Genomic DNA, 23106 nt, shown 5'->3' with positions numbered 1-23106 from the left:
CTAGTTGATCATGTCAAAGGCAGCAATTCAAGAAGGGTATGGAGGTAAAGCATTCTACAATTGTTCAAAGGGGATTTAATTTGTAACTTTTATCAAGAACATTTTAGTGGAGTGGCAGGGACAGAAACCCGACTGGCAAGGTTCAAATAAAGAGTTTCAGGATAGGTAGCACAGATTTGGGGGGTGACAATATGTTCATTGATTTGAAGTAAAGGGAGCTTGTAGAAGGGAAAGATGATGCAAGGGCAGAGGGACCAAGGGTGAATCTTTTCAGGAGCAGGGATTGATAAAGATTTGAAAGCAAGGGGGAAACAGTATCTGGGGAGAAGGAACAGTTTCCAATCATGCTAGCATGGCAAACTGGGAAGTCAAGCGTTTACTAAGAATAGGTTCAAGATAGCCAGAACTGAGTCTTTAAAACAAAATAAGTTGGGAGTGTGCATGAAGAGAGTTATGAAGTATACTAGAGAAAAATAAGCAAGGTCAAGGTTAGGACTGGGATATCTTGAGGAAAGCTCACCATGGTAGGCAAGGGAATGAAAGATGCAGCCAAATCAGGGTGTTCACTACCTTAACAAGTCCTTATGCTCCTTATATTTTATGGAGATGAAAGGCGTGATTGTTAGTGCAAAAAAGCATTAAGTGGTTATCCTGCAATTCCAGACAATATTAGTGGACAGTTTTGGCAAAGCAGAGTAAAACTGAATATTGCTTGATGTGATCCAGCCAAGAATATCTAAACCAGTTAGAATCACAGAATGGTTATAGCATAGGAGGGCATTTGGTCACCATGTCTATTGTAGCTGTCTAAAAGAGCAGTTATATAGTGCCTTCCCTCCATAGCCCTTCATATTGTTCCTTTACAAACGCCTCATTTGAACAAGCTTCCATCACACTTGGCCATATTTCACGTCTTGACAACCTGCCATATGAAATTCGTTTTCCTCATGTTCCAACTACTACTTCTGTCATCTGTGCCCTCTGTGGTTCTCTAGACTTCTACCAATTTCTTGCCATTTACCCTGACCAATCACCTCATGATTTTAAATACCCCTATCCAACTTCCTCTCAATCCTCTCTTCTCCAAGGAAAACAGTCCTAACTTTTGGAATCTACTGAATTGGAATCATTTTCACAAATGTTTACTGCATTCTCTCTAATGCCTTCATATCCTTCCTAAAGTGTGGTGCCTAGAACTAACACAATACTCCAGTTGAGACCAAACCAATTTTATATAAATTCAACGTAACTGCCTTGGTTTTAGAAACACAAACCCAAAAAGATAGCAGGAGAAGACTATTCAGTTCGTCAAGCCTGCTCCGCCATTCATTGTGATCATTGCTGATAATCTAACACAATAGCCTGATCCTGACTTCATCCTATATTCTTTCATCCCCTTTGCCCCAAGTGTCATGTCTAACTGCTTCTTTTGGCCTCAACTACTTTCTACGGTCGTGAATCTCAGAGGCTGACCACTCTCTGATAGAAGGGATTTCTCCTCATCTCTGTCCTAAACCATCTACCCTGTACCCTGAGACTGTGACCCTGGTTCTGGACACACCCATCATTTGGACCATCTTGCTTGAATTGACCCTCTCTGGCCCTACTATAATTTTATAGGTTTCTGAGATCCTCCCTCATTCTTCTGAAATTCAGTAAATACAATCCTAACCCACTCACTCTCTCCTCATACCTCAGCCCTGCCATCCCAGGAATCAGTCTGGTAAACCTTCTCTGCACTCCTTCTGAGGCAAGAACATCCTTCCTCAGAATATGAGACCAAAACTGCACACAGTATTTTCCAGGTGTGGTCTCACCACGGCCCTGTATAAACCCATCAAGACATCCCTTCTCCTGTACGCAAATCCTCTCGCTATGAAGGCCATCATACCATTTGCTCTTTTTTTTTAAACTGTGTGCTGCACCTGCATGCTTACCTTCAGTGACTGGTATACGAGGACACCCATATCTCGTTGCACATTCCCCCCTTCAATTCATGGCCATTCAGATCGTAATCTGCCTCCCTGTTTTGACTACCAAAGTGGATAACTTCACATTTATCAAAATTATATTGCATCTACCATTCATTTGCCCCCTTACTCAACTTGTCCAAATCAGACTGAAGGATCTCTGCATCCTCCTCAGCTCACCCAGCTTTCTGTTGTCTGCAAATTTAGAGACATTACATTTCGTTCCCTCATTTAAATCATTGATAGACATCGTGAATAGCTAGGGTCCCAGCATGATCCTTGCAACACCCTACTAATTACTGCCTGCCGTTTGGAAAAAGACCTGTTTATTGCTATTCTATTTCGTGCTTGTCAACCAGTTTTTTTTTATCTATCACAATACACTATCCTCAATCCCATGTGCTTTAATTTTACCCACTAATTTCTTACATGGGATTTGTCAAAAGCCTTCTGAACGTCTAAATAGATAACGTCCACTGGCTCTACCTCGTCAACTCCACTATTTATAGCTGACGAAGCTCTGACGAAGGAGCATCAAGAATCAAAGCATTGGTTCTATTCCCTCTCCACAAATGCTGTGAGACCTGCTGAAATTTTCCAGCATTTTCTGCTTCTGACTCTATCCAATCCTGCCACTGCTTTCCAGCTATGCATTATAAAATCATCAATAACGGTTTCTAGAATTTTCCCCAAATATTGACTTCAGGCTTACGGATCTATAATTTCCTGTTTTGTCTTGACCTCCCTTTTTAAATCATGAGGTTACTTTAACTTCCCTTCAATATGGGAACTGTTCCACTGTTTCTAGAATCTTGAAAGGTGACCACCAATGCATCAACTATTTCTCAGGTAATTTCCTCATTCCTCTGGGATGTAGATCAGGCCCTGGGGATTTATCATCCTTAATCACAACATTTTCCCAGCATCATTCTTCTACTAGTGCTGATCTCCTTCAGTTGCTCCCTCTCATTAAACTCTGTGTTCCCCAATATTTCTGGGATGTCATTTGTGTCCTCCTTTATAAAGGAAGAACCAAATTATGTATTCAGTTGCTCAGCCATTTCTTTGTTCCCCATTATAGACTCCCCTGTTTCTTGCTGTAAGGAGCCTAAATTTGTCTTCACCAATCTTGTTCTCCTCACAAAGCAATAACAACTTAAATATTCTATGCCCTAGCAATAAAGTCCAGAATACATTTTTTTAAAAAAAAGCTTGTGGGATTTGGGTGCAGCTGGCAAGGCCAGCTTTTATTCGTCCATTTCTAATTGCCCTTAGAGTGCTTGCTAAGCTAACTCAGAAGGCAGAGTCAACCACATTACTTTCAGAGTCACACATAGGTCAGGCTTAGCAAGGATGGCAGCTTTCCTTCCCTAAAGGACATGAATGAACCCCAGAGGTTTTATGCAACTATGATAGTTATGGTCATTAATTACACAAATTTTGAAATTGTGCCCTGTACATCAAGATCTAATTTTATTTATATATACTTGGAAAACAAATCCCAACACCAGTCCCTAGGAACTCCATTATAAACGTTTCTCGAGTCCAAAAAACAAACTAGTAACCATTTCGCTCTGTTTCCTGTGACTCAATTTTAAATCAATGTTGCTACTGTCCCTTTTATTCTACGAGCTATAACTTAGCTCAAAAGATGTTGCACAGTACTGTACCAAATGCCTTTTAAAAGTCCACATACATCACATCAACAATATTAGCTACATCAACTCTTGTTGCTTCTTCAAAAACTCAAGTTAATCATCATTTGTACTTAAATCCATGTTGACTTTCTTTAGTTAACACACATTTTTCCAAGTGGCTATTAATTTTGTCCCAAACTATAGTTTCTAAAATCTTTTCGACCATTGAGGCTAAACTGACTGACCTGTGCTTATCTTTATATCCTTTTTGAATGCTTGCAATTCTCCATGAACTTGTATCACCAGATTTCAAGGAAGATTGGAGACTTAGGACCTGTGTCTCCACAATTTCCACTCCTACTTCGCTCAGTATCCACAAATGCATCTCAACCAGCCCTGGTATTTGTAACTTCAAGTAAAGATAACTTATCCAATACCTCCTCCTTACCAATTTTAAATCCTTCAAGGGTCTGAACCAGTATTTCTTTCACCATTACCTGCCCAGCATCTTATTCCTCGGTAAAGACAGATCTAAAATAGTTAAATACCTCTGCCCCTCTCTCCATGCAAAAATCCCCCCTTTTCCCTAATCAGCTCAATTCTTCCTTTTACCACACTTTACTATTTATATGTGCAAGACTTCTGGATTAACTTTTATGTTAACTGCCTGTCTCTTATACTTTCCTTGCTTTTATATTTCCTTCTTTAATTCCCCTTGAACACTATATTCATCCTTATACTTAAAAGTCGTATGGGGGAGAGACAGGATGGGAAAAGGTCTAAACTGGAAACAAGGGCATTCAAAGGCATAAGTGAATGAGTAATTGAGCAGGTTGATAGCAGAAGAATAACGAGAGAATCAAGGGTTTGTTCGTTAAATGTGTAGCTGGAAGTAACTTAGAAGAGTTTCTCTTCCCTCTGTCTCTTCTTCCACCTTGAAAGTAGATTTAGAAGGAAGTGGGGTTTGGAAGAGAGAAAGAACGATCTGAATGCTGGGGGACATGTGGAGAGTATGGAAGCCACGTGAAATTCCAACGTGGGCACAAATGACTGAAAGATTTTATATGGATGAGAGGTTAAAAGGAGGAAAGGAGCCCACTGTACTTGCAAGAGAGAACAAGGTCAATTGAGATGGAGATTAAAATCCCCAGAAACTAAGTGAAGAAAGACATTCAATAAGAAATTCAAATGTGGAGCTTGGAATGGGTTGGGATGCAACAGAAAAGAACTTTAAATGGATGAGAGAGATGTGGCACAAGGCAAAGTGCCCAAAAAGACCAGAAGGTGAAATAGGAGCAGAAGAAAAGTCCAAGGTAGGATAAGGGCCACTGCACTGGTTTGGGCAAAGCAGGTAGAGGGTGGTGTACCAGGTGGAAAAGCCTCAAAGAGGCACAGTGTCATCATCCTTGAGATCAGTTTCTGCCAAGTTCATGGTGTCAAATCATCTCCAAAGTCATGGATAACAAGGGCCTTGTTTGCAAGCAAATGGAAATTTGAGGGGGTACAGAACGAGCATCGATTTTTAAGGCCTCCTAAAAAGACATTTGTGCCAAAAGCTGTTGTTCATCACCTTAAACAAAAGGCATTGAAAGGCAATTAAATCTCAAGTGATGAGTGAAATCATTTATTGCTAGAATCAATGCCACAAGATAACATTACAACATCCAAATAAAGAAGCTCTTAATGCAAATCATCTTGCACTAAACTCCATTAACATACAATAATTTTTTCAAAGTTCTGATATGCATCATTCTGTATTTACCAAGAGAAAAGATCGGAACAAAGCAGTTGCCTGGAGGACTGCTGGTGACAGTAGATACGTGGATTAACTTATGCTACTCAGTCATGTTACTCGTCACTTGAGATCTTTTATTTCATGCTACTATACATTTAAATTGACAAAACTTTTGGAAAATTATATCTACCTTTGAGGCACAAACAAACTCCTTCAACTTGTAAATATTTTAATATAGCCCAGCAGTTATAGGTGAGAAAACAATAGTGAAAATTACAAGCCAGGTAAAAGTGGTTACAGAGTTGTTATAAATGAATAATCTCAAATATTTTAGCATGGACATCAAAATTATTTGAAACAAACAAATACCTCAATTGTGATCCATGATGGCCCATCCCAGGATAAACTTCTGAACAAATATAGTTCTGATTTTCCCAAAATGATTTAGAAAGTCAACTTATATTTAACATAGTCACAAACAAGCCAATTGGGAAAGGACAACTGGCAGTGGCATTTTGTGGCACATTTGGTGCAATAGGGCATTGTATAAAACGCCAATAAACTCCACTTAATATGATATTACACGTGTAAATGTCCATTCTATTTTTTTCATTTTAGTGTTTTGTGTAGGATATCACACGATAGCTTGAAATCTTGCATGTTTATTAATTCAAGACAACATTTCAATAATAGAACTTCATTCATTTTTCAAACTTAGATCAGTGCAAACTTAGACAGCATTCAGCATAAACCGATATATTCAGAAATATCATGGGTGGGATTATAGTATAGATTTTACTGCACTGAAGCCCGATTGTCAAGTAGAAATGAAAGAAAAATGCCAGAACTCAAAACGGAATTTGATCATCAATAGTCATGTGAAGCAAAGCAATTATTGAAATAATATATCTGTTGCTTCCGCCCATTATATTTTGCACACTAAACACCAGCTGGTGAGTTTTAAACAGTCAGATTACCTGTGTCTTTGATGGTCCTTGTAGCAACTTTTGATGTTCCTTTATAGTTTTTAGGCCAGCATCTAGGAGCCTCTCCATTCCAGATTCTACTCCCTCAAAAAGACAGGACATAACACTCCTCTGTGAAAACATTTGGAACATAATCCAAACTCAGTATCAAAATGAGACACAAATTATTTGCAGTTATTTAGATAGCCGAGTCCAGTAATGAACTTTATTTCATAGAAATTACATTTTGCGTTGTAACAGAAACAGTTCAGTGCTGCTAGATTCTACACTACAAACTAATGAAGTGTAAAGTTGCCTCTTGCATTCAAGATTTCTTGGAAGTAACTAACAATATAATTCTCTGTAATCAATAATCACATATGTACTATGCTTTTCTCCTCCCAGTTATTCCTTTTTCAATTAGAAGACCTAGTTCCTTGACCACTTGACCTGGTATGGGGTAGAGAAAAAGGGATAAATGATTGAATGCCAGACTATAATGAAACTGTTGAGGAATATAACCAAAACCTTGACCTAAAAGTTCTCAAAAATGCAGAGGAGGATTAGAATTAGGAGCCAATTGTAGGACCAAGGTAGCTGAAGGCTGTACTATTAATACTCAGGTAGATGAGAAGGGATGCACTAAAGCCCAAAGTTGGAGCACTGTTTAAGTTTAATTATTAGTGTCACACATAGGCTTACACTAACACTACGATGAGGTTACTGTGAAAATTTCCTAATTGCCACACTACGGTGCCCATACGGGTACACTGAGGAAGAATTTAGCATGGCCAATGCACGTAACTAGCACGTCTTTCAGACTGATGGACAGGGAATGGGAAATTGTTGTCATGATGTCACCAAGCCCAGTAACTTATGTAAAGAGTAGAAATCTAAGATCCTAATGATTTACTGAAAAAATGAAACCACGTGATTTTATGATTTAAACAAAATTTTTGGAGTCAAACAAAGTAAACACTATCTTGGACAGCCACCTATAATTAAATAGTGGTCAATTATAAACTACATATCACACAATGAATGGCAGAAACAATTAAGACAGACAGATCTTACAAATCGATTTAGCAATCCACTCAGCTTATATGTCATCAATCTCAATCACAAAGTCCTCCAAAATACCATCTTCCTCAAAGACTTTCAACTCCTCTTCTTTTAGGATTTAGCCAGATTCCCAGTCTACAGCAACACACAACCTACCCGAGTTCCAGAGTTAGTGTTGACCAGAAAATGGTACACAACTGCAGAACCTGAATTAGGTTCATGATTGGTGGATCTACACCATCCAGACAATGTTAATTTCAAGTGAGAGAAACAGCTACAGCTGTATATTTGCCAATTCTCATCTTCTAAATCCAGCTTGTCTTCTTTAGCTTGCTGATACAGAACTATTATGATCATCATCTTCATCTGAGCTCAGATGGCTTGATGAATTTATGTGGTTTCTGTTATGCATTGGAGACCTGATAAGCAGGACACACTTTGGCTAGAAACAAATGGAGCTTTATAAACAGTGTGTGATCTCTTCCATCTGCTGCTTCTCTGTTTTCCGTGCTAGGTCTATTACATCATTTTTGTGCATATATTAAGACAGCAGAATTGCAGTGAGCCAATAGGATAAATACAACTACATAACATTTCCTCCCCTCTTAAATTGAATATCCTCAAATAAGTTCAAAACAGGTTCAAAATGAATAATCAATGAGTTAGTCACTATTAATAAATCAGATCATCTGGAGGTCATCGCTCTCAGAAGGGTTGATGGCAAGCCTCAGGTGTCTTCACAGTTCCACTGGTGTTACAGGTGGTTGGTTTAGCCAGATTTTATGTTATGACAGAAGATGAAGTATTGATTTTCTCAAAAGACGTCTGGTAGTATAGGGTTGTAGGAAGGTTCAAGTCAGGAGTCTGATGCTGAATTTTCAACATGTTCCAGATTTGGCAATTTGTTCGTCCAGCCAATAACTAATCGGCATGTATCCTCCAGACAAGGTCATCTCTGTGTGGATAGCACGAGAGGAGTCCAGTCTGCGCAAGGACGGTGGCAGGAACCAGTTTCTCCCCTGTTGACTCATTCCGAGTCAAACTTCCTGGTCATCGGTGGAAAACTCTGGGTTTTGCCTTCCCACCAATCCACTTGTGCCTATTATTGCTATCACACAATTGCCTTAATTCTTGTAGGTCTTAAGAGATCAAATGTGGAACATACTCATCATGAGTAAGGCAGAGAAGTTTTAGTCGTGGAATGTGTGGACAAGTAGAAATTTGTTACGGTGCTGGATAGCAAATCTTGTTGCGTGCTACCTTTTGAAGTGTGTTTCAGGGTTTGAATGAAGTGTTTGGCCAGACCATTAGTAGCAGGGTGATGGTGTTCAGATAGTTTCTTGTAGGAAGTTCTCAAATTCCAGTGAAACAAATTGAAGTCCACTGGCTCTTACCAAATGATTGGAAAATCCAAAGAGACTGAATACTTCTGAGCTAAATGTCATCAGAGCAACTTTGAACTATTTGGTGTTGGCATCAAATCATTACTAAGAACATATGCGCTTTGAACAGTACTGCAAAATCCACTTATACATGTTGCCAAGCCTCTTCAGGCCATTCACATGGATACGGCAGCAGTAAAGATGAGAGGTTTCTTATTTTCTCACAAGATTTTCCAGCTGTCTCCTCATTTTTTGCCTCCAAACCAGGTCACTAGAAATAACTTATTGCTATTTCTTCCATGTGCAAGACTCCTCAATGGCCCTTAGGTAGCTTCTCTAATGCCTACTTCCTCGGTGGTAGCGAAATGATTACTCTATGAGCCCCCATAGAAGACATCCTAACTGTACTGACAGCTCCAATCTCCTGGAGTAGTAAGGTTTCAGGTTAGCTGTTAGTTCTGAAGACTTTCCTCATAAAACCACATCCATCACTTCTGAGAGCATGGGATCGCTCCAAGTGTCTTTTCTCACTTGCCTAGAAGTGACAGATGTGTAGCGTACTTGTTAAAAGTAGAAGATGTTCCCGTTTCAGCAGCCTGATGAACTGCCTGGCAGTGGTTTTGAAAGTCCACCACATTACAATGTAGAGTTGACTACCGTTACTTGTAAGTACATGCAGACAAAAATGATGCCTATCTTGGCATTTTACTTGCTGCAAATGACAGAATTCCCACGTGGTCCAAAAATGTTGGTAAGTGAACAATGGTTCGTCAATGTAAACTCTCTCCCATACATTCTTATTTACGATTCCTTGACTTCACAAATGATCCCTAGGGCTTCCCATTCAACCTGGGCATATTTATTTTCAGCTTTGCTCAAGGTTCAAGAAGTAAAAGCAATCGATCTTTCTTCCCCTGATGGCTTAACGTGGGAGACCACCAGTTCTACAGCATAAAGGAATGCATCACAAGCTAATTGTAAAAGTATAATAGGATCAAAGTGCGTGGGAGCTTCAGACTTAAGTAATGCTTCTTTGGCTTGTCTGAAGACATTATTGCCTGACCACTTCCACGTCCTGTTCTGATGCAAGAGATTATGTAAGGGTGTCAAAATTGCTGTTAAGTTTTGGACAAATCTGACATAAAAATTCAACAATCCCAGGAAGAAACTTAATTGGTTAATATTCCAAGTTGCAGGTGTCTCTGTGATGACCTTAATATTAGGAGATTTGTGAAGGCCAGTGGCATCAATCACATGTCCCAAATACTCAAACAAGTATTGGAAAATCTCATGTCCTTATGTAATCTCAGACCATAGTCTTTGAATCTCTGGAGAGTAGCATCCAATTTTCTATGGTGTTGCTCTTCATCTCTTCCAGTGACTTGGACATCATCCAGATAGCGCTGGACCCTGCTCAGTCCACTCAGGATCAGATCCATTCCCCTTTGATATAAAATAGGAGTAGACGTGATACCAAACAGCAATCTTCGGTATTGGAACAAGCCTTCGAACACTGATTGTCAGAAGTTCCTGTGACTTCTTGTCCACATTCATCTGCAAATAGGCCTGGCTCAGGCCAATTTTTCTGAAATTTTGGACTCCTGCCAATCCCACAAACAGGTCTTCAATACAAGGTAACGTTCAGCACATAATATTGGATTTGGGGTGACTCTGAAGTCTCTGCAACTCCTTATAGATCTATCTTTCCTGATGACTGGAACAATAGGCATAGCCCATTCACTAATGCTGACAAGGCCTGGCTAAGATGCTCTGTCGCAAAGTTGATGCAGACTTGTTCAGCCAAATGGCGTCCTTCTGCACTGTAGTGATTCTGTGATATTTCTGGTGCATATACTAAAACAGCATAGCTCCAGTGAGCCAATAGGAATAAATACAAATACGTAACTGTCTCAACCAAGTTCAGTTTCCCCTGAAAATTTGGTTTCAAATCTAAGTTTCTAGTCTATTAGAAGCTGAGGGCCCATTTCTTCTCCCTGTGTCCTTTATTCATTAGGGTCTGTCTTAAAAAATACAAGCTATGAAACAACAGATAATGTCACATTATTTCCTCAAGTGGGCAATTCCACTGTACTCCTAAAATTTGTATATCTATTTAGGAGAGAAATCAACAAACATTTTTACCAAACAAGGGATAGTGGAGATACAAAACTCACTCCCCCAAAATTGAAATTTTCAAGTCTGAAATTAATAATACTTTTGTTAGGCAAGGGCATTAAAAGATATGGAGCTAATGCAGGAAAATGAAATTGAGATATAGATCTGTCATAATCGACTTGGATGCCAAAACAGATAGAGGTGAATAGTTGACTCCCGTTCTTAAGAACGTGTTTATGTGGGAGAGTTGTATGTAAATTATCAGTGGGACTAGGACAATGCACAATGAAGTCAAGGATGGTTCTGAAGATGAGAAAAGGATTTTAAATTCAAACATTCCAGGGAACAATTTGATCAGCAGGATGAGGTGAACAGGTTTTGCGCAAGTTGAAGTTTACGGACAGTAGAATGTGAGAAACTGTCCAAGTGGACATTTAAAAAAACAAGAAATATCACAAAGGTGATGGGATAGGTGCAGAGGCAAGTGATTTGGGAGCTGGAAGTAAACAGACAGCAATAGCTAAGATGTGGAGTTAAAACATAGCCAAATGCCAAGGCAACAGATGGAGTCAGTAGCAAAGGAATGGAATTTATGACGGAGTCAAAACAATGGCTCTGGTCTTCCGGACATTTAGTGAAGGAAATTTAACTCATCCATCAAAAAGTAGTCTTGCACTACAAAAACTGTTGTTTGTGGGGTCAACCAACAGAGAACTAAAAGTAGATATAAAAGCTGACCCTGTGCCTGCAGTCGATGCCACAGAAACAGATAAGAGGATGGGACGAAGAATAGATCATTGGAGGATTTCAGAGTTGTGTGTCATACAAATTCTTGCCAGGAAAATCACACTTGATTATAAAAGCAAGAATTTGGATATAGGGAAAGAAAAGTAGACAAATCAAATAAATCAACTATAGGTTACATATAATGATGACAACCATCTTGAAGTCTCCCCATAAATATCACTGAAGATTATGCAATGCCTGAAAGGGGGCTTGTCACAACTAAGAATATTCCAGAAATTTGGGATCCTTAGTTACTATAAACACAAAGTTTATTTTGTGTCCTTCTATTCCAGTACCTTCATCCCATGAAAGCCACACCTCAGTCTGATCATTAGGGGCACATTCAGGGTGGCACAAGTTTGACTCAGTCCTGAGTTGCAAGTAAAACTTGATAAACTTGGCAAACAATCTATTGAACTTGCTAGATTGTTCTAGTATTTCTGCTTTGTATATAAAGAGAGCACATTTAAAATGCACTTGCAGCTCATATAGTGTTGATGCCCATATTTTGGCATCAAATTTGTTAAAAAGAAGCAAGAACAAAATTCACATCGAATTATCAACGTCTAGAATGCTTTCTTATTCAAAGCTGCAAAAACACAGTACCTTGTAACTGGGTGAATCATCCATGTTCTCTTCGTCAAAATGCAGCTCCATGCTCATGAATGCTGCCAAATGACCTATGTGCTTTACAAGTCTTCTAATTGTTTGGCTTATTTTGTTCTCAGCTTCCATTACCATAGAAGAAATATCTGAATCACAGCCCTGGAAACACACAAACAGGCATCAGCTTGCAACAAGATATTGAATAAAGCACTAACAACACCTCCTCCAGGTTTCAGAAACCTTGGACCCAGACAAAAATGTTTTAAAATAAAATTTTGCTACTATTCAATTTTACTTAAAACAATCCTGTGCTGTACTTTTCTTTGTTCTTTATTCTTAATTACAAAACATTTATGTTCAACAAATAGAAAAATGGTTGCACAAGTTGGAAATCTGAAACGAAATAAAGTACTGGACACACATTGTAGGTAAGCCTATGTGTGCAAAGAATGTGCAGGAGAACATTCTGAGCAGAGTTCTCAAGGAGACTTACAGCAATTTCAGTTTTTGGCTTGTATAGCGTTCCATGAAAAAATGGAGAGGTAATAACAAATTTTAAAAAAACACTTCTGTGCAAGTACAATTTAGTGAAATTTTAACAGTTAGAACTTGATCTGACAGGATTAAAGTATCAAATATAGCTTTACCCCATTTCTTTGGTGGTCCTTCTCTCTTCCACCTTCCTCCATTTCAAACCCATGTTGGTTTTTATATTTTACACATATCGCTAAATTGTATTAGCTTATGATTGCATTATTCACTTATGTGCCACTTTAATGTATTGAGAGCTTAAGTCCACAAATCCCTCTGTGCTCCAGAACAATCAGCCTTTCCCCAGAACACAAATATATATTCTGTAATCAATATATCCACAAGCTCATATTTACTGACTCTGAAGCAGAATACTATTCTATATGCTCTCGAATTTATAAGGTTAAAAGGGTGATTTGATCCAAGTTTTCAAGACATTTAGAGGAACTCATAGGCAGAGAGAGAATCCTTCAAGGCAGGAGCCCCTCCTCAAATTGAGCCGTTAAATGGCTCCCTGCTGTTCCCACAGCAGATTGTCCCGTCTTTTTAACAGTGGGGTGTGTGGCAGTCAGGAAATCTGGCACTTGGTATAATTTAGCCTATTCATTTTGTATTTGAGATATTGACAGAAATTGATGTCATAGCCAACAGATGAAACAACTGGATGATGATCTTATTTTAGACTTCCTTCTGTATCCTTGGTCTGGTTTGTTATCTTCTATGTTCTAATGTATAAGTAGAAGGCACTTTCAACTCAGATGTGAATACAAAATTCAATTATACTCCTTCTTGGAGAGCCAGAATTATTAGTTCAGGATAAAAGCAAATTACTGCAGATGCTGGAATCTGAAATAAAATCAGAAAATGCTGGAAAATCTCAGCAAGTTTGACAGCATCTGTGGAGTCAGGATAGAGCTAATGGCTCTGACAAAAGGCCATCCAGTCTCGAAATGTTAGCTTTATTCTTTCTCTACAGATGCTATCAGACCTGCTGAGATTTTCAAGCGTTGTGTTTTAGTTATTTAATTAAGGATCTGCTGCTATATCAAGAGGAAAATAAAACACTTTGAATTTTAATCTTGCTTGCCACAAGTTTTGCACACAGATAATGAAAATGAACATAATGTACCTGCAATAGTAGTTGTAAGTTTCTACCTAATGTTCTAACTTCTCCAAGCAGTTCATCTTCAATTATCTCAAAGCATGTATCTTGTGGGACAATGTCCATCCACAGCTTCATGAGAATGGTCACCCTTTCAAAAATTGATGTGGCTCTGACACAGTATGATTGCATGGCTTGATTATTGATGAACACTAGGTAGAATTAAAAAGTGAGCCATTAATGTTAGATCACAATATGAAATTATGCACAAGTAAATTGAGCCACATAATTGATGAACAATGACTCCCGAGGTTCTTTCCTTTCATCTTGTAAAAAGTTCATCAGCAAGACCCAGGCAGCTCAGGTTTATAATCCAATTCTCTGAATAAATGTCTCATACATCATTGGAAAACATGCAGTTATCTGCATTTTCCTTTTAGTTCTAAGAAGTGCCAAAGTAATTTCTGGAAAAAAACTAGATATAATTTTTAAAAATCAGAATTGCAGACTTACAATTTTCTTGACTTTCTTCATCAAGCTGTTCATAGGATTTGGAGATTTCCATCGTCCCTTTATAAATTGTTAGGAGATCAGTTATAAGTCTATCAGGAATGTTCTCCTGTGATAAATGATTTCTTCCCAGAAAATCAACAGCTGCACCTAAAATTTCCTTACAAACGACAGGCAGTGTTGACTCTGACCCTTTTAAACATATACTCTGAGAAACATTTAGCAGATCTGTTTCAAAATGAAAATAATTTCATTAGTGAAAAGGTTTGAATAACTGCTAATAATTCAAAGTTTCAGCTCTACAGTTAATGCAAAAGACATGTTACTAGATTCAGAAAACAAACTCCTGCAACAAATCCTAGTGTGTATTATGCATTTTGCCTCAGCTCTTGATTTTGCCAGTTGTATTTCATATGCAGCATTAAAAACAACATTGAATAGTGTAGGACAATTTATGAAGAAGTCATTAAGTGAATGAATGTCATTTCTACTGGACAGCCATCTGGCTTATAATGGCAGTAATCACAGCTGTAAAGAAACACAGTAGAGCAGGTAAAATTTAACCAACCACATGCTGCGCAACTTGAAATTCATAGAAATAACTTAGAGGTTACATGCATTCTTTATCTTGTCACAGAGAGAAGCTATTATGTTGCCTCAAGTTCAACAAGGCTGGCAGCTGCCCTGGACGATAAATGTGTCTAGAGTTGTCATGGTGACAATTTTCTTTCCAAACTTAAAACAATTTAAACTACATGTAAAATCTTGTAATGTTCTTACTCTATGCAATCAGTAAAAAGGTTTATGCTGATTCTGATAGAGATAATGAAAAAACAATACTGAACGACACAGAAATACAAGTATTTAATGTTGACAAACTATTCAGTCACATTTACTACATGCATCAGAAATAAGATCATGCATCTTAAGTATTCCAACCAAAAAGGGTATGTACTAAATAGCTGCAAACATCAAACATTCAGCACTTACCAAACATTGTGTCCGTGTAAAATAATGGATTAAAAAACAGCCATCCAACAGTTCAGCTGATTGTAAGATTCTAAACTAACAAAATAATGTAGTCCATGTCAAGCTATTTACTTAGTCCAAAATAATGGGAACCAAAGAACAAAGCTTCTGCTTAAAGTGGGGTAAGGGATGCTAAATTTAACCTAGAGAAATACCCCACATATATAAGTGGATTATCTATTGAATAAGCTTCCTCAGATGGCAGAGGCAGAAATTAGGTCATTTCTTTTTCACCTAGCAATCCCTATTTTAAGGCAATGGGTAGCTAAACTTTGCCCAGTTTAATCTAGGTTTGATTCCTTTGATCAACCTCAATTGGGACAATATAAAAATTACCTTAAGAATGCAGGAGTTAGGGAAGGAGGAAAAAAATAATTAGGAACCTGGGAATTTCTAAATGAAGTGAAGATCAAAGTCCATATTATACACTTTCCATTAGCAGTCAGGGTAACTGCTCCTGATAACTATCCAATGCCTGCCACAGAGCATGCAAGCACACAAGCAGGTTAGACTTGGGTTATGGTGCGCTCAAGATAAAAATATCTGGCAACACCACGTGGACTCCCACAGGAAGAACAAGGACTTACTGGAATACAGTCAGTGCCTGTGAAATAATATCCCAGCAAAATTAACACCCTCAGAATAAGATATAGGATAAAGGTAGAGAATAAAGACTACAGAAATAATTGCCAAAATCAAGTATTCATTGCAGCAACTTATGAAAATAAAACAGAACACTAACTGAATTCACATATACACACAGTAGTTTAGTATGTAAATATTCTATGAATCGATACCTGTAGGATGTGCAGACTGCAGATTCTGAACACTAAGAGCTTGGATTCCTGCTAAACACCCAGATATTCGTTTGCTTTTGAAAAAGCTTCTGCTTCTAAGCATGGAAAAATGAAGTGTGTAATTTCAGTTGTTTCACAAATTATTGCATTTATATCATTAGCAACATCCTCAAACTGCTGCTCAATGCATTCACACATTCCAAGTCACAATAGAAACAAATCTATGAATGTTGGAATATATTCCTGAAGGGCCATTTATTAATAATGGATACCAAGATAGATGTCTAGCTGTTTGACTAACTAATTAAATGCTATCCTTACTGTGATCTGAACACATTAAAAAAAACTTGTATGATTCAAGATTAATGCACTACAAATTTGCTCCATCGGCTATAAAACACTTTCAGACTTCCAACAACCATCAAAAGCACAATATTACTGCAAGTCTTTTTTACTTTGTGAGCAATGATGGCACAGAAGGCCTAATGAAAGCCAATATTTTTAAACACAATATGTATGGCATTTTGCGTCACTAGCATATCATAAAGTAAATTCAAATGTGGCAAACAATTCCATTAGCAGCACCCCATAAACAATAAGGTGATTTTCTTTGTTTAGATGATACTGTCTGAGGAAAGAATATTGGCATGGCACTAGGAGAATTGGTGATTATATTTTAAAAATCACCACAGGGATCTTAATTGTTTTTCCTCAATAGTACAACAGGATTTTGTCTCATATGATGGCTAGTAGCCCCAGCAATGCGCTGTCTTGGAGTAGTTTTAGTATAGATTATGCCACCTAAATCTGGATGTGAGACTCAAAAAAGCAATCTTCTAATCCAGAAACCAGAAGCCTATCAGTTGATCAGTGTTGACACATAACGCTAAGCAACTTAAGGCTCTCATATCCCAAAGTAGGATCAACTGATTGTAACAATTCAATTGATAGCATTTAGTTGGACTGTTAAGAGATTGTAAGCCAAACAGTACCAGTTTGGAGAAAATTAAAGCTGTTAAAATGTGAATTTATCATAAAAAGGATTCTGTAGTGTTATTTCTGAAGAGGGCAAGAAGTTAATTAAATCTTGATGCTCGAATGGGGAGATAATTAAATGTTGGGAACATTAATTCATCCCATCCTTTTCCCAACATTGCTATGAAGCAAATTAGGTCTTTTTAGGAATGGGAGCTTTTATTATTGAGGCTTACTATCTCAAAACAATTCATATATCGTCCAAATCTAACAATGGTGATGGCTTAGAAATGTGCAGCAAGTGAGAATGCCTCAGCAGAAAATCATAACAGGGACTAATGCATTTATTATTGATTTGTACACATGGAACTCTGAAAAGGTACAAAGGATCACATTTTTTTGTTTAAAAGAGGTGCATTTTCAAATACACATTTCTTTCCAAACTGAATATTTTAAGGTGATAGTTTTAAACAATTATTCAACTTCAATAATGCATCCAAGACCTGTATCTATCCCTTTCAACAGTATTCCGTCTGGAATACAAAAAAGGCACTGTTAAATATTCCAGACAGAATAACAACAGAGGTTATTCCAGTGCCTTAACACTACAACAAATGAACATGTGGTGTGAAAATCTATCATCCCAATTTGTTTCCAAGTTTCACAGTTGTATGTCGTAAGCTTTTCAGTAACACAACTACTGACTGGCAAAAGACACTGTTCTGAAGGACACTAGCTTCTGTTTAAGTTGGCACATACACTGTGAACTAAGCTTTTTAAAGCTTTGAAACTTGGAACAACAATTTACCAAGCATCATCTACTTCTAATCGATAGCTTAGCACTGTGCGCACAAAGAGACATGATAAATCAGGAGCTATATTTTCATACATACACGCACGCATTATATAAAAGCCATTTTTTATTTTTGTTTTAGAGGAATAAAATCTATGGGAAGCGGGTGTCACTTGGAGCACCATCAAATGCTTTGTTCCACATTCCTTTAGAAAATGTAGCTATAATTTCCTGAACAATCACAGTTGTCATCAGGATCTATTGCAGCACAGATTACAGACCTCAATACAGAAAGTTTAGTGCATGATTAAGAATACCATAACTTAACTGGCTCAGGGAGGAACACTTGTTTGCATTTGGGTTTGGACATGCTTGGATCCAAAATGAGAAAACAACATCTAAAACGTGAGGGGTGGTGATTGGCACAGGATAAGTATGCACATGTAATAGATTCAAGTCAGGAATATATGTAATAAATACCAAACACCACTTTATATTACACCACTAGTGTAACATCTACATGTTGCAAACTGATTTTTCCACTTAAATTTAATACACTAAACTCAAAAAATTGAAATTCAACCTGCAAAAAAGTTATTGTACAAGTTGTACTGTTTAGGAATGATAATGTGAAATTATGGACCTATCTTGCTCACAATATGCTTTGTATTATCTTATTTAAATACTTTCCATTAAATCAAAATCTACAAAGAATGCATTGAAAACCATGAGGGTATTGATTCATAATACATTCAAAAATAACAGAGCAAAGTTACTGCTGTACCCATAACTCGAAGGAGGGGAAATACAGCTTCAAAATCCCAGTAGAGGAGTACTAATTCAAAAAAGAGAGCTGCATAGATTGAAGTCTATGACGTAGCACTGACAACAGCAAAGTGTTGTCAGTGCCATCTTCTTTCAGTACCTTCCATATGTTATACCCCTCCAATTCAGAATGTGCTGTTTTCAAATCAACTTCGATTGCATGGAAACACATTTCAAAACCTACTCACCTTCTTCTAGAGAAAGAGGAAGATAGTATTAAATCAGTTTCCCAATCATCATTGGGGTCATAAAAAAGGTCTTCATCTCTAGAATGTGTATTGCCCTGTTGAGAAGATATATTATAATCTATTTTGGTATTAATGTTGAAAAAGCAATAGAACAAACCAGAATATTTGCTCCCATCAAATTTCAGAGTTTTTGACTAGTTCTCCAAGAAATATTTGGAAGAGAGCTATATTTAATGTTGGATTTTGAAGCAGTGATTCATCAAGTTTAAAATAAAAGTACCAAGACAAAAGGTGATTAAATGCCGATGAGTTTGGCAATCATCAATAAAACAACAAGTAATTTGTTAACTTATCTTTGCAATTAATAAACACTTCACACCAACTGTGGTAGGAAGCCCTTGGTCCCAGGTTTCCAGCAATAGCTATTCACGTGCTGAGACCATTGCTGCTAAAGTAAAGTTTTTCAAGCCCTTCACCAACTTGCCCTTGTCTTGAAAAGCTGTTGGTGAATCACTACCGGGTTGCTTACTAGGCCATTTCAGATACGGTTAAAAGTCAGCCACATTGCATTGGACGGAAGTCACATACAAGCCAAACCAGGTGCTTTCTGAAAGAACATCAGTGAACCAGTTGGTTTGTACGATGATCCATTGTTTTAACGGCCACCGACAGTCGTTGTTTTTAAGTTAGAGATACTTGAAGGAAATTTCTAACTAGCTAATAAGATTCATAGGCAAAATGCAGCCTTTCAGAGGACAAAGGATCAGTAAAGAGTTAAATGATTACTGGACAAGCTAGCACAAACAACTTACACATATGTGAATGCAGTAAGTGATTCAAAACAAGTTATGATTTTAAAATATATATACTGATATTTTAAATATATTGTCCACTTGAGTCAAGCACTAGTACCAAAAGGCATGGTGGTAAATGTCAATAGTTTAAAGCCAAAGGTATGGGAACAGGTTACTCAGCAGTCATCTTATTGGGGAAATTCCAAAAAGGGAACATAAATTGCAACATTAGGAATTGATGCATTCACTCTCCAGAGATAGATTTGCCCCTGGATGCAGGAACACATCTCTATTCAACTTGGCAGTGAGCCAGTGGGAACATCCATTTTGACCTCGCGACAGCATCTGCCATTATTGAGCAGCAGGAATGTAGTTAGAACCAAGAAAGTAGACTATGTCCATATTAACTGGGCGAATGAGCTATCACCATGCTATTAAGTGTCATATGGTTGGCTGAGATACTTGACAGAGATTTGTATTGATGTGTGACTGAAATGAAATTGATTTTAAGCTAATTATAAGCAAAGTTATTGATTAGAAAAAAGTATAATTGATCTGTATTTGACTCTGTACTTGAGATCTTTCGGAGAGGTTTTTTTGCTCTATTCTTAGAGCTATCCAACCCTTTCTAAGTCTCCTGTAGGCTGTATGTGTGCATTGTTTTGTTCTATGTTTTACGTAAAATAAATTTTGTTACATCTTTGCACAGAGATATTTGCCTTGTGAGTTTTGAATTGTCTAAGTTAAGACACAATTGGCCACCTTTAAAATTCCACAACAGTACTGGCTTCAGGATTACTAGGCCACTGATGTTAGCACTGTGCTACCAGACCCTCAGTGCATCTAACTCTATATAGCAGACTGCCATCTGTAACATCTTCACGATTCAAATCACAACACAAACTATTTCTTCAGTCAGATGTAGTGAGGGTCAACAGTAAAGGAGAACAACAGAGGTCTCAGAGTCAGTAATTCAAATGAAGAGTTCACAATTCATAAATTGTAACATTAATTGCTCCATTATATTAGTCTTTAACTTCATGGTGACTCTTATTAAAATACAAGTTTAATTTTGACCTTTCAAACATTGTGGTTCCTCAGTCCCTTAATGCTGACACACCGAATGATTTGGTGGCAAAAGTAGTACAAATGATCATTACACAAGCCAACGCAGAAAATCACATATGAAATGAAATGCTATTTTTTCATAAGGATATTTATTTTCAGTCTTCTGGAAATAACCAAGTTTTTATACCCTTTACTACTCAAACCAATGAACAGGAGCTTTGTTATACAATTTTCTCATGGTGGGTAAACTGTTAACTGCAAATGTAAAGCCAACTTTGCCAAGTAATTGCCCGGAAACAAGATAGAACATGTTTAATATCCTCTATTCAAACAGGACCTTTAAAGAAAATAAAATGAAAATTACTGTTAAGCTAAAATGCCAATATAAATAAAACTATTGAATGTGAAGCAGTAAAAAAAAACAGAAAAACAGGGAATATTTTAAAGCTTGTGAAAAGACACCTGCATGAAGTAATTTTACAACAAAATTCTACCATGTCTTTATGTAAATTTTCCTACGAGCCTGAGCATTTTGCAGTGTAAAAAATATATGCAAGACCTGAAAAGCCCATCTTATCACCTATTGATGTTGAAAAAGACAGATTGTTGTGTCCGATTTTGAGGCCAGACTAATGGTCATGACGTTTGAATTTGTTTTATCAGGACTTGTCCAGATTCTGCTTTTACTGCTCATGAATTTCCATGTCATGTGCAAGAATACAACTTATTTTTTGAATAATTGACTTGATTTTCATACCACATCTTATCAAGCCTCAACAGGGATGGCACAAGAAAGAGAGAGAGTCCATAAATTCAAAACACATTTAAGAAATCTAAGCTTTCTTTCAAAGTAGAATTAGAAAACAAACTATGGCAAAGAATGAAAATTTGAATAGTAATAGTAACAGGCATTTGAACTAAATACTTGTAATTAGAACACATTATAATATGCACATTCTTTCATGTTTTGAGTATAACAAAGGCAACACTGCACTGTTTTATTCCAAGGTATTAATTTGGTATCATTAATTTACAGTAAACACAAGTGAAATAAAAAGCCATTTTCCTTTATATAAACGTTTATTTAAATTGTAAATTTAGAAAAATATTGGCCATGTGTCTTCTGGTCCAATCAAGCAGATAATACTTCGAAAGAAACTTCTGCTTTTGATTCAAACCAACCAATTTCATAGCTGCCATCTAGAGTCGACAAAGTACCAGAAAATACTAAAAAAGTAATAAAAATGTAAAATAGAAGAGAAATAAGCCAGGAATCTTAAGGTAAAGAAAACAAGAGGGGTGCTCTAAAGAGGTAAAGAAACACAAAGACATGCAAATATGTTGTTGTCGCATTTGCGAAAGGAAATTTGATTCCAAGCATTTACAAATTACTTATGCCCCCCCCTGTAAAGTGCACATTATGTGTTGCAGGAAAGTAACATGGCAAAATTTTTTCTGATAGTCTCTAGGATGTAACAAATTGGATTTTGGAGCAAGTCTTAGAGGAAATGTTAAACAGCGAGAAGGCTTTAATGTACATTTGAAGCATTTGATGTTATTACTTTGGTTTCTGGGAAAATCCATAAAATTGGTTTAGTCATGGATTGTGGTGAATCCAAAATACAGAAATAATCAGCACCTGTTAATTATCAAGTCCCACCAAGCAGCAAATAGAAATCATAGAAACCTTCCTTCTTTCAGCTAGCAAGTCCAGATTACTGAGAAATGTTTGCTGTGGGGAGTCAATTAAGCTCAGTTGATTCGACAGCTGAGTCAATGTAGAGTGACACCAACAGTGCAGTTCAATTCCTGTACCAGCTGAGGTCATTCCTGAAGGACTTGCCTCCTTAACCTTGCCCCTTGCCCCTTGCCTGAGGTGTGGTGATTCTCAGGTTAAATCACCACTAGGTTTATGGTAATCTGGGATTATAGCAAATTTATCTTAAAAAAGAACTGCTGGAACAGTTATTCTAATATGTTATAATGAGAATATAACTTTACCTGATAAAGTTCCCTCATTGCTGCCAACTTGCATTCAAATTTTTCCAAGCTCCAGAACGTGCTTATGCCCAGTTTAGTATTTTTAACCTGTATCTGAATCGGAGTTTGGATGTTTTTATTTTCATCATCAGACTCTTCATGCCTGTAAAAAGGAAAAATACACAAGGTAAGAGTTAGACAAGATTGCTGGGCCTGCTCCACCATTCAAAATGATCATGGCTGATGGTGGTTTCAA

General features: G+C 37.3%; 1 protein-coding gene across 1 annotated transcript in view; it reads right to left on the bottom strand.

Moving 5' to 3' along the window:
- kif14 (kinesin family member 14) overlaps positions 1-23106 on the bottom strand; it is an 88906-nt gene that overhangs the window by 14637 nt on the left and 51163 nt on the right. Inside the window, exons 21-27 of the mRNA XM_080195835.1 lie at positions 22872-23013; positions 19009-19103; positions 16228-16322; positions 14405-14629; positions 13919-14103; positions 12259-12417; positions 6320-6439 (exon numbers count right to left, since the gene is read on the bottom strand). Coding sequence (XP_080051961.1) covers positions 6320-6439; positions 12259-12417; positions 13919-14103; positions 14405-14629; positions 16228-16322; positions 19009-19103; positions 22872-23013 — 1021 coding nt within the window. The remainder of the gene's footprint in view (positions 1-6319; positions 6440-12258; positions 12418-13918; positions 14104-14404; positions 14630-16227; positions 16323-19008; positions 19104-22871; positions 23014-23106) is intronic.

Source organism: Carcharhinus amblyrhynchos, chromosome 9 (assembly GCF_965287045.1).
Source record: "Carcharhinus amblyrhynchos chromosome 9, sCarAmb.v2.hapA, whole genome shotgun sequence".
Classification (NCBI taxonomy): Eukaryota; Metazoa; Chordata; class Chondrichthyes; order Carcharhiniformes; family Carcharhinidae; genus Carcharhinus; species Carcharhinus amblyrhynchos.
This window is presented reverse-complemented; position numbering and strand designations above follow the sequence as displayed.